The sequence below is a fragment of the Polyodon spathula genome, chromosome 12 (assembly GCF_017654505.1).
Source record: "Polyodon spathula isolate WHYD16114869_AA chromosome 12, ASM1765450v1, whole genome shotgun sequence".
Lineage (NCBI taxonomy): Eukaryota > Metazoa > Chordata > Actinopteri > Acipenseriformes > Polyodontidae > Polyodon > Polyodon spathula.
The window spans coordinates 30,648,625-30,665,230 of NC_054545.1; the positions used below are offsets into that span (position 1 = coordinate 30,648,625).

At 37.9% G+C, this 16,606-nt stretch overlaps 2 protein-coding genes across 2 annotated transcripts; both read right to left on the reverse strand.

Moving 5' to 3' along the window:
• Positions 1–8,363: 8,363 nt before the first annotated feature.
• Positions 8,364–12,659, reverse strand: LOC121323760 (sialic acid-binding Ig-like lectin 10). The gene is made up of 8 exons (XM_041264962.1): positions 12,540–12,659; positions 11,908–12,264; positions 11,479–11,781; positions 10,580–10,858; positions 9,936–10,199; positions 9,520–9,615; positions 9,218–9,303; positions 8,364–8,684 (listed from the first exon to the last, which is right to left on the reverse strand). Exons 1-8 carry the CDS (start codon positions 12,607–12,609, stop codon positions 8,508–8,510), a joined length of 1,632 nt encoding a protein of 543 aa, XP_041120896.1. The 5' UTR covers positions 12,610–12,659; the 3' UTR covers positions 8,364–8,507.
• Positions 12,660–13,769: 1,110 nt separating this feature from the next.
• On the reverse strand, positions 13,770–16,606 carry LOC121323890 (H/ACA ribonucleoprotein complex subunit 2-like protein). Its single transcript, XM_041265211.1, has 4 exons — positions 16,365–16,606; positions 15,503–15,572; positions 14,399–14,504; positions 13,770–14,298 (listed from the first exon to the last, which is right to left on the reverse strand). Exons 1-4 carry the CDS (start codon positions 16,522–16,524, stop codon positions 14,173–14,175), a joined length of 462 nt encoding a protein of 153 aa, XP_041121145.1. The 5' UTR covers positions 16,525–16,606; the 3' UTR covers positions 13,770–14,172.

The following is a 16,606-nucleotide window of genomic DNA, read 5'->3' on the forward strand; positions in this document are numbered from 1 at the left end:
GAGCATCAACGTGTCAATGAAATCTATGCAAATCTACAAAGTAACGTGCCAAAATAAACATGCTTTATAAACATGTTAAAATAAAATAAACTAACAACAATTTCATAATATATATATATATATATATATATATATATATATATATATATATATATATATATATATATATATATATATATATATACAGCTCTGGAAAAAATTAAGAGACCACTGCAAAATTATCAGTTTCTCTGGTTTTACTATTTATAGGTATGTATTTGGGTAAAATGAACATTTTTGTTTTATTCTATAAACTACTGACAACATTTCTCCCAAATTCCAAATACAAATATTGTCATTTAGAGCATTTATTTGCAGAAAATGACAACTGGTCAAAATAACAAAAAAGATGTAGTGTTGTCAGGCCTCGAATAATGCAAAGAAAATAAGTTCATATTCATTTTTAAACAACACAATACTAATGTTTTAATTTAGGAAGAGTTCAGAAATCAATATTTGGTGGAATAACCCTGATTTTCAATCACAGCTTTAATGCGTCTTGGCATGCTCTCCACCAGTCTTTCACATTGATGTTGGGTAACTTTATGCCACTCCTGGCACAAAAATTCAAGCAGCTTGGCTTTGTTTGATGGCTTGTGATCATCCTTCTTCCTCTTGATCACATTCCAGAGGTTTTCAATGGGGTTCAGGTCTGGAGATTGGGCTGTCCATGACAGGGTCTTGATCTTGTGGTCCTCCATCCACACCTTGATTGACCTGGCTGTGTGGCATGGAGCATTGTCCTGCTGGAAAAACCAATCCTCAGAGTTGGGGAACATTGTCAGAGCAGAAGGAAGCAAGTTTTCTTCCAGGACAACCTTGTACTTGGCTTGATTCTGCGTCCTTCACAAAGACAAATCTGCCCGATTCCAGCCTTGCTGAAGCATCCCCAGATCATCACCGATCCTCCACCAGAGACATTGTGGCTTGTAGGCCTCTCCAGGTCTCCGTCTAACCATTAGATGACCAGGTGTTGGGCAAAGCTGAAAATTGGACTCATCAGAGAAGATGACCTTACTCCAGTCCTCTACGGTCCAATCCTTATGGTCTTTTGCAAACCTCAGCCTGGCTCTTCTTTGCTTCTCATTGATGAAGGGCTTTTTTCTACCTTTGCACGACTTCAGCCCTGCCCCTAGGAGCCTGTTTCGAACCGTCCTCGCCGTGCACTTCACCCCAGCTGCCGTTTGCCATTCTTTTTGTAGGTCACTTGATGTCATCCTGCGGTTGCTGAGTGACATTCGAATGAGTTGGCGGTCATCCCGGTCAGTGGAGAGTCCTTTTCACCCTCTGCCGGTCTGTAGTTTTGTTGTCCCCAATGTGTGCTGCTTGACCTTGTTCTTATGAACCGCCGTTTTTGAAATTTTAGGGATGAAAGCAACCAGACGCTCACTGTATCCCTCTGCCAGTAAAGCCAGAATTGAACCCTTCTTTTCCTCACTCAAAACTTTCCTTTTCAACTCTTTGGGCATGGTCAATAGTTATTTTTTGATTCCAATTACTTTTGAGCTACTACTAGCACTGTTTTGCCATCCAGCTGGTCCTATTGCAAGAGGACAGTGATGACCACAGGAGTGGTTTTTATACTTTTCCTCGTTAAATAAGATTTGGTTCAGGTGATCCCCTAATCAGTATCTAATTCAGTAGAATGAGGTGTGCCTGTGTTGGAATTCAACAGACACTGGAATGGAATGGCTGCCATACATGTAGAGATGCTGATTTAAGAAAAATTTGCAGTGGTCTCTTAATTTTTTCCAGAGCTATATATATATATATATATATATATAGATAGAGAGAGAGAGAGAGAGAGAGAGAGAGAGAGAGAGAGAGAGAGAGAGAGAGAGAGAGAGAGAGAGAGAGAGAGAGAGAGAGAGAGAGAGAGAGAGAGAGAGACACTAAGAGAAGTAAGTGTCACAGGGCACTGAGAGACTCATTAAGAGCCAGATCAGTTTACATATTTTCTGCTAACATATTTATACAGTTATTTTTATACCACATAGCCTCAAGCACAGACCTCTTGCATGGCATATTAACTCACGACAATATGAAAACTGACTTGATAAATGACTCCTAATCTTTTCATGCTTTTGAATACTGCTTCTGCTTTTTACCAACTGATTTTCATTTACTGAGTAAGTAATGGTTATTCTAAAAGTGGCAGCTATATCCCAAAACCTCATGCTAACACTTCATCACTATATCTGACTTCAGAAATATATCTCTTCAGTAGCAAATATATCAGTAATACGTTTTGTGCAATACATGCATCAGCATTTTATTGATCTGCAAATCCCATTTATTGATGTTCAGTTACAGGTCAATACACAATCAATAGCTATGCGATGTAAAGAGCTGTATCCACCACTGGTCTGTCATTGCAATGTTGCATGTTGAGAATATTTTTTTAAGATGTTTACTAGTTTCCTGCTGCAAGAAATATTTGTCATTTTCATATGGTTCCATTTCTTTATTACATTTTGATTATTTATATTATATCTCAACTTCAATAAATGGGAAATGCATTAATTCAATACTTTTTTGATGTCGTACCAAATAGAGCATTCCCAATATATGCTTTGCAATGGATAGATGTCAACTATGCCTTTGTTATCCTTAAGCTTGGATTGCATTTTTGGAAAACCTTTTATGGAAAATATTCAGTTTAGTCAGCAACTTTTTTTTTTTTGCAGTGAGGCTAGGCTAACCTGGCTTTCATATATGTGCTATAGGAAAAGCTGCTAACAGATTTAAAGATGTGGGCCACGAGATAGCCAAGGTGATTTTGTTTGTAGCTAAAGCAATTGCAATGGGTGATTTCCTGTTTTTTCCCCATTTGTAATAGTCACTGTTTAATTCCCTGTGCTAGTCTTTTCCCAGTGTAATCCAAATGTGTTTCTCAGCATGGACAATAAAACAAATACACCTGGAGAACATTGTATCTGCCTGCAGCATAATATTCTAAACTCTCAAGAATCGTCTTTAAAAGTTCCATGTTATGTATGTGTTAAACATTTTACAGATCTGAATTTGTGGAAAAATATTGGACTGAACTGTGATTGTGTGCCACACACTATTAAACAGAACAGGCATAGATATTAACAGCTGGACCATGAGAATATTAAAGTACTGCTTGAATAAGATTTTTTACTTTGAATCATCATAAATGCACCTGTTACAAGAATGCTGTGGTTTTTGAAGGATTACCTTTAAAACACAAACACGTTTATACAAATTAATCAAAACCAACAGTTCTTTTATTTCTAGTTGTTTTATATAATTGAAAAACATGCATAACACCGTGTAACAAATTTTTTTTTTTTTTTTGTTCCTGGGTAGTAAGTGTTATTTCCTAATTGCTTATGCCTCAAAAGTATAGAAAATGGCTATTATTCCCCACAAACTTTGCTTTTGTGACCAGGACAGTGATATTTCAGTGAGTAGTTTTTCGAGATTTACGATTTACATTATAAGAACATAAGAACATAAGAACATAAGAAAGTTTACAAACGAGAGGAGGCCATTCGGCCCATCTTGCTCGTTTGGTTGTTAGTAGCTTATTGATCCCAAAATCTCATCAAGCAGCTTCTTGAAGGATCCCAGGGTGTCAGCTTCAACAACATTACTGGGGAGTTGATTCCAGACCCTCACAATTCTCTGTGTAAAAAAGTGTCTCCTATTTTCTGTTCTGAATGCCCCTTTTTCTAAACTCCATTTGTGACCCCTGGTCCTTGTTTCTTTTTTCAGGCTGAAAAAGTCCCTTGGGTCGACACTGTCAATACCTTTTAGAATTTTGAATGCTTGAATTAGGTCGCCACGTAGTCTTCTTTGTTCAAGACTGAACAGATTCAATTCTTTTAGCCTGTCTGCATATGACATGCCTTTTAAGCCCGGAATAATTCTGGTCGCTCTTCTTTGCACTCTTTCTAGAGCAGCAATATCTTTTTTATAGCGAGGTGACCAGAACTGCACACAATATTCAAGATGAGGTCTTACAAGTGCATTGTACAGTTTTAACATTACTTCCCTTGATTTAAATTCAACACTTTTCACAATGTATCCGAGTATCTTGTTAGCCTTTTTTATAGCTTCCCCACATTGCCTAGATGAAGACATTTCTGAGTCAACAAAAACTCCTAGGTCTTTTTCATAGATTCCTTCTCCAATTTCAATATCTCCCATATGATATTTATAATGTACATTTTTATTTCCTGCGTGCAGTACCTTACACTTTTCTCTATTAAATGTCATTTGCCATGTGTCTGCCCAGTTCTGAATCTTGTCTAGATCATTTTGAATGACCTTTGCTGCTGCAACAGTGTTTGCCACTCCTCCTACTTTTGTGTCGTCTGCAAATTTAACAAGTTTGCTTACTATACCAGAATCTAAATCATTAATGTAGATTAGGAATAGCAGAGGACCTAATACTGATCCCTGTGGTACACCGCTGGTTACCACACTCCATTCTGAGGTTTTTCCTCTAATAAGTACTTTCTGTTTTCTACATGTTAACCACTCCCTAATCCATGTACATGCGTTTCCTTGAATCCCAACTGCGTTCAGTTTGAGAATTAATCTTTTGTGCGGGACTTTGTCAAAAGCTTTCTGGAAATCTAAATAAACCATGTCATATGCTTTGCAATTATCCATTATCGATGTTGCATCCTCAAAAAAATCAAGCAAGTTAGTTAGACACGATCTCCCTTTCCTAAAACCATGTTGACTGTCTCCCAGTACCCTGTTACCATATAGGTAATTTTCCATTTTGGATCTTATTATAGTTTCCATAAGTTTGCATATAATAGAAGTCAGGCTTACTGGTCTGTAGTTACCTGGTTCAGTTTTGTTTCCCTTTTTGTGGATCGGTATTACGTTTGCAATTTTCCAGTCTGTCGGTACCACCCCTGTGTCAAGAGACTGCTGCATGATCTTGGTTAGCGGTTTGTAAATTACTTCTTTCATTTCTTTGAGTACTACTGGGAGGATCTCATCCGGCCCAGGGGATTTGTTTATTTTAAGAGCTCCTAGTCCCTTTAACACTTCTGCCTCAGTTATGCTAAAGTTATTTAAAACTGGATAGGAACTGGATGACATGTGGGGCATGTTGTCAGTATCTTCCTTTGTAAAAACTTGTGAAAAGTAATCATTTAACATATTTGCTATTTTTTTTTCTTCATCTACGATTTTGCCATTTGTATCTCTTAAACATTTAATCTCCTCTTTGAATGTTCTCTTGCTGTTGTAATATTGGAAAAACATTTTGGAATTGGTTTTAGCTCCCTTAGCAATGTTCATTTCTATTTCTCTCTTGGCCTTTCTAACTTCCTTTTTGACTTGCGTTTGCAGTTCTGTGTACTCTTTCTGCGTACTTTCTTTTTGGTCCTTTTTTAATGCTCTGTAAAGTGCCTTTTTTCGCTGAATATTTTTTTTAATTGATCTATTAAACCATTTTGGCAATTTAGTTTTACATTTAGATTTGTCTACTTTAGGGATATAATTGTTTTGCGCCTCTAGTACTACGTTTTTGAAGAACAACCATCCTTCTTCTGTGGGTGTTTTCTCTATTTTACTCCAATCTACTTCTGTTAGTCTCTGTTTCATGCCTTCATAGTTTGCTTTTCTAAAATTGTAAACCTTAGCTTTAGTCTTTACTTTTGAGGATTTAAAAAACACTTCAAATGAGACCATGTTGTGGTCTGAGTTTGCCAGTGGTTCTCTGACCTCTGTTTTAGTTATTCTATCTTCGTTATTTGAAAAGACTAAATCAAGGCATGCCTCCCCTCTAGTGGGTGCCTTGACAAATTGTGTTAGGAAGCAGTCATTTGTCATTTCCACCATTTCTATTTCATCCTTCGCGCTACCCACCGGGTTTTCCCATTTTATTTGGGGGAAGTTGAAATCCCCCATTAGTATGGCTTCTCCTTTGCTACACACATTTCTAATGTCATTGTATAACAGATTATTGTGCTCACCGTCTGAATCTGGCGGTCTATAGCATGCTCCTATTATTATGCCTTTTGAATTTTTGTCTGTTATTCTGACCCATATTGATTCGGTTTTATTTTCTTTGTCCAGGTTTAACACCTGGGCTTCAAGACTGTTTCTTATGTATAGCGCTACCCCTCCTCCTCGTCTGTCCTGCCTGTCTTTCCTATACAGTGTATACCCACAAATATTATATTCGTCCCCATCACTCTCAGATAACCACGTTTCTGTAACACCTATCACATCATAGTTACCTGTTAGTGCAGTAGCTTCAAGTTCTAGAATTTTGTTTCTGATACTTCTAGCATTTAGATAAATACATTTAATGGTTGTCTTACCTGAGTTGTTGTTTTTGTTTTGATGCGGTCTCCCTTCTGTTTTTTTGTTGATTTCTCCCCCCTTCCTTTCTAGTTTAAATGCTTCCGAACCTGCTCGAGGATCTTTTCTCCAAGTAGACTAGTTCCCTTGTTATTTAAATGCAGTCCATCCCGTCTATACAGATAGTCCTCGTTGTAGAAAGTGGTCCAATGATCAAGATAGGTGAAGCCTTCCCGTGTGCACCACGTCTTCAACCATTCGTTTTGATTAATTATTTCCAGCTGTCCATATGGTCCTTTGCAAGGTGCGGGTAGTATACCAGAAAATACCACAGTTTTGGTTTTCTCTTTTAATTTCCTTCCTATATAATCGTAAATCGCAAAAAACTATTCAATTCTAAATCTTTTGTAGTCATTTTTGTATTACTTTAGTATAAATACATGTTAATTTGGATTCATGTGTTGTTTTTTTTACTGACTTTATGTGAAGGAAAAGACACATTTGCCTGTTTTCCCATTGGAAATAGTGATATTTTAAAATATCACTGTCCTGGTCACAAAAGCAAAGTTTGTGAGGAGTAATAGCCATTTTCTATACTTTTGAGGCATAAGCAATTAGGAAATAACACTTACTACCCAGGAACAAAAATTGTGTTACATAGTGTAATGGATTTTTTTTTTTTTTTTTTTTTTTTACGTGACAAAGCTCTTCTCATAGACATCCCAAACCCTACCCTGGGATTCTGCTGAAACCATCTTTTCAGCCTCTCCCCAGCAGTGCAGCAGATCACAGTAAAACAGGAAGGCAAGATTGCTCTATTTAGAATCAGTCAGATGTCATCTATAAGCAAAATATGTTGTTGTGTGTTTAATCTTCTGTGCCTCAGTTATTTAAAAATCAACAGATGGCAATATATTTTTAAGTCCAGATGTGGTTCACTTAAATTACTCCAGGGATGGGAATACGACTCCCATTGCATAGAAGTTTGATCTATTCCTGGTTTTACCTGAGCTTGTTATCTATTCAATGTGGCTTATAAAGCTCGTAATAAATCATGAAATGGGTAAAACTGCTATGCAGCATGAACCTTATTTCCACCCTTCTGCTGTATTAACCCGTCAATGCAATTTTATACCTGCAAATCTTACCCCCCCTTGTCCCTGTGCCTCTTTGACCCTTATAAAAGTTTATTGCAGTAAATGTACACACCGATTTTGCAGTTTTGCTATTGTAATACCATGCATTTACCATAATGCACTTTTAATGTGCTTTACCATACTTTTTGCTTTAAAACACTTGCTATGCTTAACTATGCTTTGTTACACTGCTATGCTTTTACTATTGTACATTTTTATCATCATTTACTTCACAAAGTTCAACAATAATAGGAAAGCAATGGGTTTCCCAAATACAATATACACCAGTATTTGATTTCAAATAAATGGCCAGTTCATTACAACAATATCAGATTTTTTAAATTGTGTAGTTTATACTGTGTTAAACAGTTTGTACATAACTAACACCATGTTTGGAACATGTTACTGTATAACAGTAGTAAAAGAAAAACATATTTAAAAAAGTGTTTGTCTACCACTTATAACCTCTTACTGCTTGCAATCAGTGGTTTAGTTGGCTCATAGAGTGACACAGCAGAATGGATGTGCATTATATTAATCATGATGGCAACTCAAGTCAGTATTGAATTTCAGTACTTTTTAATGTCGCAATTGTGAAAGCTTGTTGCTTCCTTTTCTGTATCAGTTGTTTTGGAACAGGAAAGATGACTACCAAGCCCACGTAACACAAAACTGTAATAGTTGCAAGAATTCCTGCTTTCTTTACATATTATTGCAAAATAAAAAAAAATTAAAAAAATTGTGCACAGATGTATGAAGTTCCTATGAATCTTAAATGCAATTAATTTAAATTATAATTATATATATATATATATATTTATATATCTATATATATATGATATATATATATATATATATATATTAATATTAATGTATTAATGTTTAATCACATTCTATATGATTAATAACTAATGGGGAATTTTGTTTATTGCACAGCATGCAAACTATACAGCCCTCCTTAAGCAGTAATTTAATAAGTTATCTATTCTGCAAGAAATACAGAAATTGTAAAATGTTTGCAATTCACTCTTAATGTTACTCCTGGCTTGCTGCCATGTCTTCTGCTTTGAGCCAAGCCAAAGTTTTGATATCTGAGTATTCAGTCAGCTCAGACTCTGGGACAGGCTTCCAATTCCTCTCTCCTCCGGGAGCCAGGTCCAGATCAGCGTAAACCAGCTCCTCCTCTTCAATGCTCACCTTTGCTACCGGCTCCTGCAGAAAACAAATCAACTACCATTGAAGAAGCTGTATACAGAATACGAGTGAACCCAGTCCATCCCTTGCAAAACATACAGGTAGATCAAAATATTCGCACAGTAGCTTCACAGGAAAGTTTCAATGACATTTGTCTGTTTTGGTCACAGTTTCAGGGACTGCAAACCAGTTAGCCTAAGCATAATTTAAAGATGTTTCAAGTTGTATAACAGCCTGTAGCAGGGTAGCCAAAGTGAGGAGACTCAGAGTCAAAAAGTGCAGCAAATAAAATAATTTTAACTAAATAAAAATTAACACACAAAACAAAAGGGCACGATGGCCACACACACAAACTAATTTACTCACAGATCCACCCTGCAGACTCACTCACATGTATGGGGGGCTGGGCGGGCACTCCATCATGACTATTACTAGTGTTTTTAAAGGAGTTGTTCAGGGTTTGATTTATTAGCTCTGTAAAACTATATTAGGTTAACAGTTTAAAATAGTTAACTTAGAAACTGGCAAAATTCTGCTGAGGCTAGATGTACCTGATCCTCTGTGAGATTCTGAACCACATCGTAGATAACTTCAGGACTCGCCTTCGTGGAGGAATCCCTGTGTCCGGTCTCTCTCCCTGTTAAAAGGTTGCAGTGTTTAGGGTTAGGGTCCCATGAGGTAGTTGAGTAAACTTGGACAAACTATGGCAATAACAGGGTTTGCGTGACTGCTTGGTTTGATTGTGTCATCAGATATTGTGAAATGCAACATCCACCAGCTGAAAATATCCATGACAATAATGTCCTAGACAATGTACTACCACAACATAAGCAGTGTTGAAAATTAGAGTTACCTTTTCCACGCACAAAGCAAAACCCTGCAACAGCAGTAATGAATGCAGCCAGTGTCCCAGCTACTGTTGGAATTATAGTATTTAATGCCATGCCACCTGAAATACAGAAAAAAAAAAACATTAACCAACTTCATTCAATCCGAGACACCTGCTTATATGTACTGTACAGAAGGATTGTCACAAAAAAAGCTTTTATTGGTTTTTTTTTCCAATATTCTTAAATGGCATTTGAAAAGTACCTGAATTCAATTGAATTTTGAACATTCCATAGCACAATCCATTAAGAGCATTAGAGTCTGGGTTATGTGGAGGGAGGTCTGTCTGTCTGTCTATCTGTCAAGTGCTCTATGGATTCACTGAATTCTGGTTCTTCAGATTGAGGGGAGAATACAAACCTGTGTACATTATTTAGCTACCTTTCTTGCTGATTGTCTTCACTTCCTGTTTTTGTCCATGAGAGTTGACTGCCGCACAGATGAGCGCCTCCTTTTCCTGTGTCATCTGGATCTTGAGTCTGGTTCTAGTGCCATTGTGAAGCAGTTCCCCTCCCGACATCAGCCTCCTTCCTGCAGCACCATCCTCAAGCCAGGTGAGGTTTGCAACGGGGTTCGCCTCGACCTCACACACCCAGCACAGGCTACGGTTATCACAAGGGCTCACCTGCATCGTGTCTGGAGGGTCTGTACCGACAATAGGCATACAAATAACTGTCAAGACCACCATTTACTACTTGCAAAATTGAATTGATTCTATTAAATGAAAGCTGATGCCAGTCTCACTTGGATTGATCTAAATAATATAACTGACTTGGCAGTAGTTTCTGTAATTGATATGTGTTGAATAAGAAAAGTACTGGTCATTGGAATTTCTTTCAATTCCCTTCCTAGGATATTTTGTGAATCCTGTTTGGGGTTCTTGTTCTGTGAGGTCTGCTCGATTTGCTCAAATCCGTATCTCTGCTCGACCTGTACAACACTGCCTAGAGTGGTTTTGTTGATAAAAAGCCTGTACAGTGGTTTGACTTGGTCACCATTAGTTTTGTTTTCTGCCACTAACTTACATTGGACATCAAGCGAAGTGGCTCTGCTTGCTTCACCGTCTCCGTTCTCTGCAATGCATCGGTAGTGGCCGCTGTCTGCCCGAGACGCAAAGGGTATCCTGAGCTCGGCTCCCTCCGATCCGGTCACCCCCACCCAGGAGCTGCTCCCAGCGGGCTGCTTGTACCAGGAGTAGCGAGAGACTCCTGGGTTCGAGTCCGCTCCACACCAGAGCACCACGCCGTCTCCTTCCTTGATGGTTCCACTTGGAGACACCAAGACACTGACATTGCGAGGGCCGTCTGCCATGAAATGAAGCATTTAATCCATTCATTGCTTTAGGGACCGTTCTTTTACCAAAGCGCTTTTAAAATTCAAACTTCATACAACACTGTGCTGTAGATAAACGGTATCATACCGTCTTTGCTGATTAGGAACTCTTCATTGATTGCATTTTCTTTCTTTCTCTTTCTCTGCATATGCCAAATTAAAAGTATGTAGAAGAGTGCTTCATATATACTCTACTTAATCAAATTACTTTAAAATGCAACATGAACATGCATGTGAATAGGATGGCGGGTGATGAACGTCAGACCAGGAAACTAAACCACACAACAGTAGCAAACAAGGGTACAAATGTCCTGCTTGTGCGTTTATTATCAAAATAAAGGGTTTAGAAAAAACAAAACTACACAAAGCAAAAGTCATGAGGGCCAAAATAAACAATAATAACAAATATGGTGCTGGCTGTTCCAGCACGAGTAGCAATTATTTTATTTTAATTGTTATTTTACCCTCCTCTCTCTCTAAAACACACCCCTAAACTGATACAAAAAAAAACAAACAAACAAAAAACTGGAATTCACTTGCAGTTCTTGGAACTTGATAAAGAAAAGAATGAACAGATCACGTTATTACTTACATTTGATATCCAAAGTGACATTAGCTTGCAGGGTGTGAGTGAGATTTGGATGCGCTACAGAGCAGGAAAGGTTTTTCCGGTTGTGAAAATATTGTGTAGTGAATGTGAAAGTTACAGTCTTTACATACGTCCCGTCATCACTCCCTTGGGTCTGCTGTGTGGTTGTGCCCTCAATCCCATCACTCTCAAATTGCAGCGAGGCTGACTCGCTGGGATACACGTTGTGAACAGAACAGGTGAGGGTGGTTTGGTTGCCTGCTTGAAGGACAGAGGGCACTGACAAGGTGAGGTTCTCAGGCCGTGCTGGAAAGTAAAGTTATGAGTAATAATATCAGAAAAAAAGTATTTACATTGAGAATAAACTACAATAACAGCAAAATAAACAAAAACAATGTTTAAGAATATTTTATAGTGACCAAAAATAAATACCATTTACATGAAGCCGAGGGCCTGGTCGTCTATACCTATCACGGAGTGTATAAAATGTAAAAGAATATTCCCCATTGTCGCTTAGCTTCACATTGTTGATGGTGAGTGTGCAGTTCCTCCTCGTAGATATGTCCTCTGAAATGCTAACCCTGGGGTCATTCACAATTCCATAATAACTACAAAAATATTGTTGGGATCTGCAGAAAAAATAGTATCTATCTTTGTACCACAACGCTGCTGTGAAAGAATGGTCTTCTGGGAAAGAGAATTCACAGTCCAGGTAAGCAGTGTGATCCTTCAGGGCGTAAACCGACGAGAGAGTTTTTATGCCCCAGTCACTCGACTCAATCCGATTCACTGGAGAGAGAGCGAAATGCCTTAATGGTTATATAGTATATGAAAATAGTAGATTTAACTTTACAAAAATACAGTACAAACACACATTACTAATATGTATCCCTGCTACAGCTATGAACATGTAGAAATCTGTTACTGTCATTTGTAATAAAGTACTCTGAGTGAAACATCTTTACATCTATTACAAACGTTTACTTATTAGACTAGCTGGTAATTTAGTACTTGTATTACCTTAACAAAAACAAACAAAAAAAAAGATATATGATAACACTTACCAAAAAGAGAAAAAAGAAAGTAGAACAACATTGTAATCACTGCCTTGCTGAGTCCACACAAATACGACATCGGGTGCTCTCCAGAACTTAGCAGTCTGTTCTGGATGTTATAGCTCACACGTTCACATTTTTACTTCCTCCTCTGTGACACAATTGTGCAAAACACTTTCAAATTACACCCCTCCAGTTTCAGACTGGAACAACAGCAATAATTATCCAAGGTATATTATTTGTTGTGTGGTTACAGTGTGACCTGCGGGCAGCACTGTCATAAAGCCCTCTTGCATATAAAATAATAACAACGACTTACAGCAAGTGGGAAAAGCTCTTTATTACATGGCCAGAGGGGGCTGGAAATCAATCTGCTTCTTCTGTTCCCTAAAATCTTTCCAATCATTAAGTGTCATTTAAAAAGTGATAGAACATTGTTTTAAATCAGGCTTATTTGGTTGTACAGTGCCTTGACCTTACAGTCAGTACTTGTAATGTGAAGTTAAGTGTGACACACACACCTACAGAATAGAATACTATCAATAAGGGTTCTCAAGATGCATGCAAAAAAGTGTGTGAAGCATGTAGCTATGCTTTTATTTCTTCTAGATTAGATTATTGTAATTCCCTTTGCCAGACTCCCTAACCACGCTAGGTTTCAGTTGCAGCTTGTGCAGAATGCAGCTGCTACTGTTTTAACTAAAACAAGAGACAGCCCACATTACTCCTGTGCTGGCATCTCTGCACTGGCTTCCAGTAAAATACAGGATTGAGTTTAATGTTTACAAATAAAGCTCTAAATAGGATGGCTCCAGATTACTTGACAGAGATGTTGACACCCTATGAGCCTCAACGGGTATTGAGGTCTGCTAGTCGTGCCCTTCTCTGTGTTCCCAAGGTGAGGCTAAAGAGGAAGGGAGAAGCAGTCTTTTGAGTTCAAGACCCTCCTTACATGGTTAAGAGTTACCACACAAGTCATTTAAATATGAAATTACGTAAACTTGTTTGTGTACAGACCACAGCTATATTAGCTTTCAATTTGCAAATAGCACATCCTGCACAACAGCCAAAAGTTACAAATAGGACATCAGAATGACACAATACAGATTGCATTTCAACCTGCTGTCAAATTGGCTTGATCAGTCTGCTTCACATGTTCAGCAAAGAACAAACCAGTGCCAACACAGAAACTGACACATATTAGTTCTATAAAAACAGAGTAAACACAAACACAGTAGATGGAAATTAACCTGGTTTATTGCAATAAACAAAACATTTCTGCATTAAAACCAATGTCAGTAAAATTAATGATTTAAAAAAAAAAAGTTACAGAACTTCAATGAAATTCATCAGCTCTTGCTCTGAATTTAGAAATACTGAAAAAGAAACTATTACTCAATGACACATGAAGTGAAATTAAATACTCCAGTGGTAGTATTTTATTACTCCTGGGATCCTCGACACAGCTTCCCCAAAGCATGCAAAGCGCTCTGCATCGCATAAGGCATTTTCACGCAGACTGGTTAAGGGGTTTTAACTGGGCCAGTGAAGTGCAGTAAGGCGCACGTGAGCTACTGGACATTGAGGATTCCCGAGGTTAAAGGCAATACAGTCCGGGTATTCAATAAAAAAAGGTCTGCGTTTACACAGGTAGGGGCAGCGAAGCCACCTCCTCCAGGCACTCATTATAGGCCTCCTGGTACTCCTCGTGTGGCTTGATCATAATCACACAGGTCGGCCTCTTGGAACCAGCAGACGTCCCCAGGTCCTGAAAACACGAGGAGAGAACAGAATACGTCATGCTCACTAAAGAACTAAACTGCACACCAGCAATTATAACTCTATTCCAGTTCTCTAGTCAGCCTTACCACTTTGGATGGAATGTATGCATAGGGGAGGTTCCTCTCTTCACACATCACTGGTACATGACAGTAAACGTCTATTGGTAGGGTATCTCCTGCCAACACCACAATCCTAATGAAAACAAAAACAATACCGGGTTAACAAGCCTGTAGTGCAGCACCCACCATACAACACATTAAATAAAAACAAACAAAGGCATTTAAAAGGTCTTTAAAACCTCACCTTGGATGTGTAGAACATTTGATAGGCATTGTTGAATGAATGCTTTTGGCGTGTAATTAAATCAATATAAATAAACACATTGCTCCAGATAGGAATTCCGTAAAGCTTCAATTAAACGTTTAGTTACAATATTTGCCAGCAGAGCCAGCGCCTACTGGAGACAGGCCTTTACAATATTAGATGAAAGCCACTAACACACAACCTTGTAGCAACATCGTGACTCAATTTAAACATTCCAGTAACTTTAAAATGTTGTGTGTCAGTGGGAACAAAGAAACAATTTCGTTTTTATAACAAAATTACATTGTACAGTACACCCTCAAGTATAAAGCAAATGTACACAGTATTTTTATATGCTCATGTTAACAAGGTTACGGTATGCAAAACATTGGAAAATGAACAAGCTGAAGAAAGAATTTGTATTTAAACACAACTTAGTTAAATCTACTAAAAAAACTGTGTATCATAACACAACGTGTTGGCTACGCTTACAACAATAATAATAATAATAATAATAATAATAATAATAATAATAATAATGTTTAATCTAAAAATTGTACATTGGTAATGTAAGACACGTAAATTACACCAAGAGGTTTGTATCTGGCCTACTTTCAGCACGCTTAAAATGATCAAAACTTTTAATAACTGCATTAAACAAATGCATTACATGTAGGCCTACCTTAAATTACGTTTTCTATTATTACTTATTAATCCCGAGAGTCGCTTCCACTTCATTATGCTCAAGCTCTTCCTCAGCTTCAATGGCAATGACAGAGATACGATAGATAGTTTATTTACAATATTTGTCAGCAGACCCGACTCGTGTGTTAGTCTGGAAATTATTTGAGACCCGGCAATTATTGAAGTTACGGTATTCCACTTACCCCTTCTCGCCCTTATTGATGAATTTCTGCACCTCCTTCACGCCCCGTCTTATCTGCTTCAACTTGGATGCTGTAAATACAAGGAACAAACTGGGTCTTGGCTTTTAAAGTGAACAGTCTATAGTTCTTGATTTTTTTTTTAATTTTATGGAAATAGGACTACCACTGCATAGCAGTTTGATCCATTCTTCGTTTTACTAGGAGTGGCTAATCAATCTCGTAATAAAACCTGAAACTGCTATGCATAGGAGTCTTATTTTCATCCCCGAGAAAGACCCGGGGCAGGTATTGATTAATACAAGAGTCCCTTACATTATAACAACACTCATAGTGCTGTAGTACCTGCAACGTGCGTTAACAGCTGTACCTGGTATCACATTTTATTTTCTCTACTCTTATTGGCCTCGTAACCATTTCTTCCTTTATGGGAAAAAAAAAAAAAAAAAAAAAAAACCTGTGCAACATTGCCTCTCTATGTTGACTGCAGTAACGAATCGGTGATTATACCAAACTATCAGTCTTGTTCATAATTTATATTGCAGACATCACATGTTCGCAGATTACATGTTACAACAATCGTACTAAATCGTTAGTACTCTTAAATATTCCACACTGTAGCTACACCACAAGTGTTTCTAATGGTGATGTTAATGAGTACCTTACGCCAGCACGTGTATTGCAAGTAGCATAAAACAAACCGTCAGCGATCTGCAAAATCAAACTTACCGATAAACTCTACCATTTCATGTCATTAAATTATTTAAAACTACTCAACCTGATTTAACGCTAATTAATAGGATGAGTACTAGCAGCAGTAGCATGCTGTACGTACACCATGCATTCCCCCGCTAAGAAGTTTTACCTTTCTTAATGCATTTATAAATCTTCTTTGTGACTTTCCTGGAGGCCAGTGGCTGGGCAATTGGGTTGAGGTTTGTAATCAGCTGCTGGTAGGTTCTCTCGGTCCCGGTGCTCTCCTCCTCCTCCTCACCTGTAGTTTTTTCCTTTTTAGCTTTAGTCATTTTTGTCTTTTTAATATATTGCGGCACACGCGGGTCTTCCAGCGTCTTCTAAAACAGATTAAACCGCCCGGCTTCCTCTTCC

What these genes read in the sequence shown, in the direction of transcription:
- LOC121323760 (XM_041264962.1), bottom strand. Translation starts at nt 12,609, where the DNA reads ATGTCGTATTTGTGTGGACTCAGCAAGGCAGTGATTACAATGTTGTTC. An exon ending in TGTCACTTTGGATATCAAAT is followed by an intron (nt 10,859 to 11,478) that starts GTAAGTAATAAC and finishes ATTTCATGGCAG; the next exon opens with ACGGCCCTCGCAATGTCAGT. An exon ending in CACTTCGCTTGATGTCCAAT is followed by an intron (nt 10,200 to 10,579) that starts GTAAGTTAGTGG and finishes TTGTCGGTACAG; the next exon opens with ACCCTCCAGACACGATGCAG.
- LOC121323890 (XM_041265211.1), bottom strand. Translation starts at nt 16,524, where the DNA reads ATGACTAAAGCTAAAAAGGAAAAAACTACAGGTGAGGAGGAGGAGGAG. An exon ending in TTATAAATGCATTAAGAAAG is followed by an intron (nt 15,573 to 16,364) that starts GTAAAACTTCTT and finishes TTGTATTTACAG; the next exon opens with CATCCAAGTTGAAGCAGATA. An exon ending in CATACATTCCATCCAAAGTG is followed by an intron (nt 14,299 to 14,398) that starts GTAAGGCTGACT and finishes TCGTGTTTTCAG; the next exon opens with GACCTGGGGACGTCTGCTGG.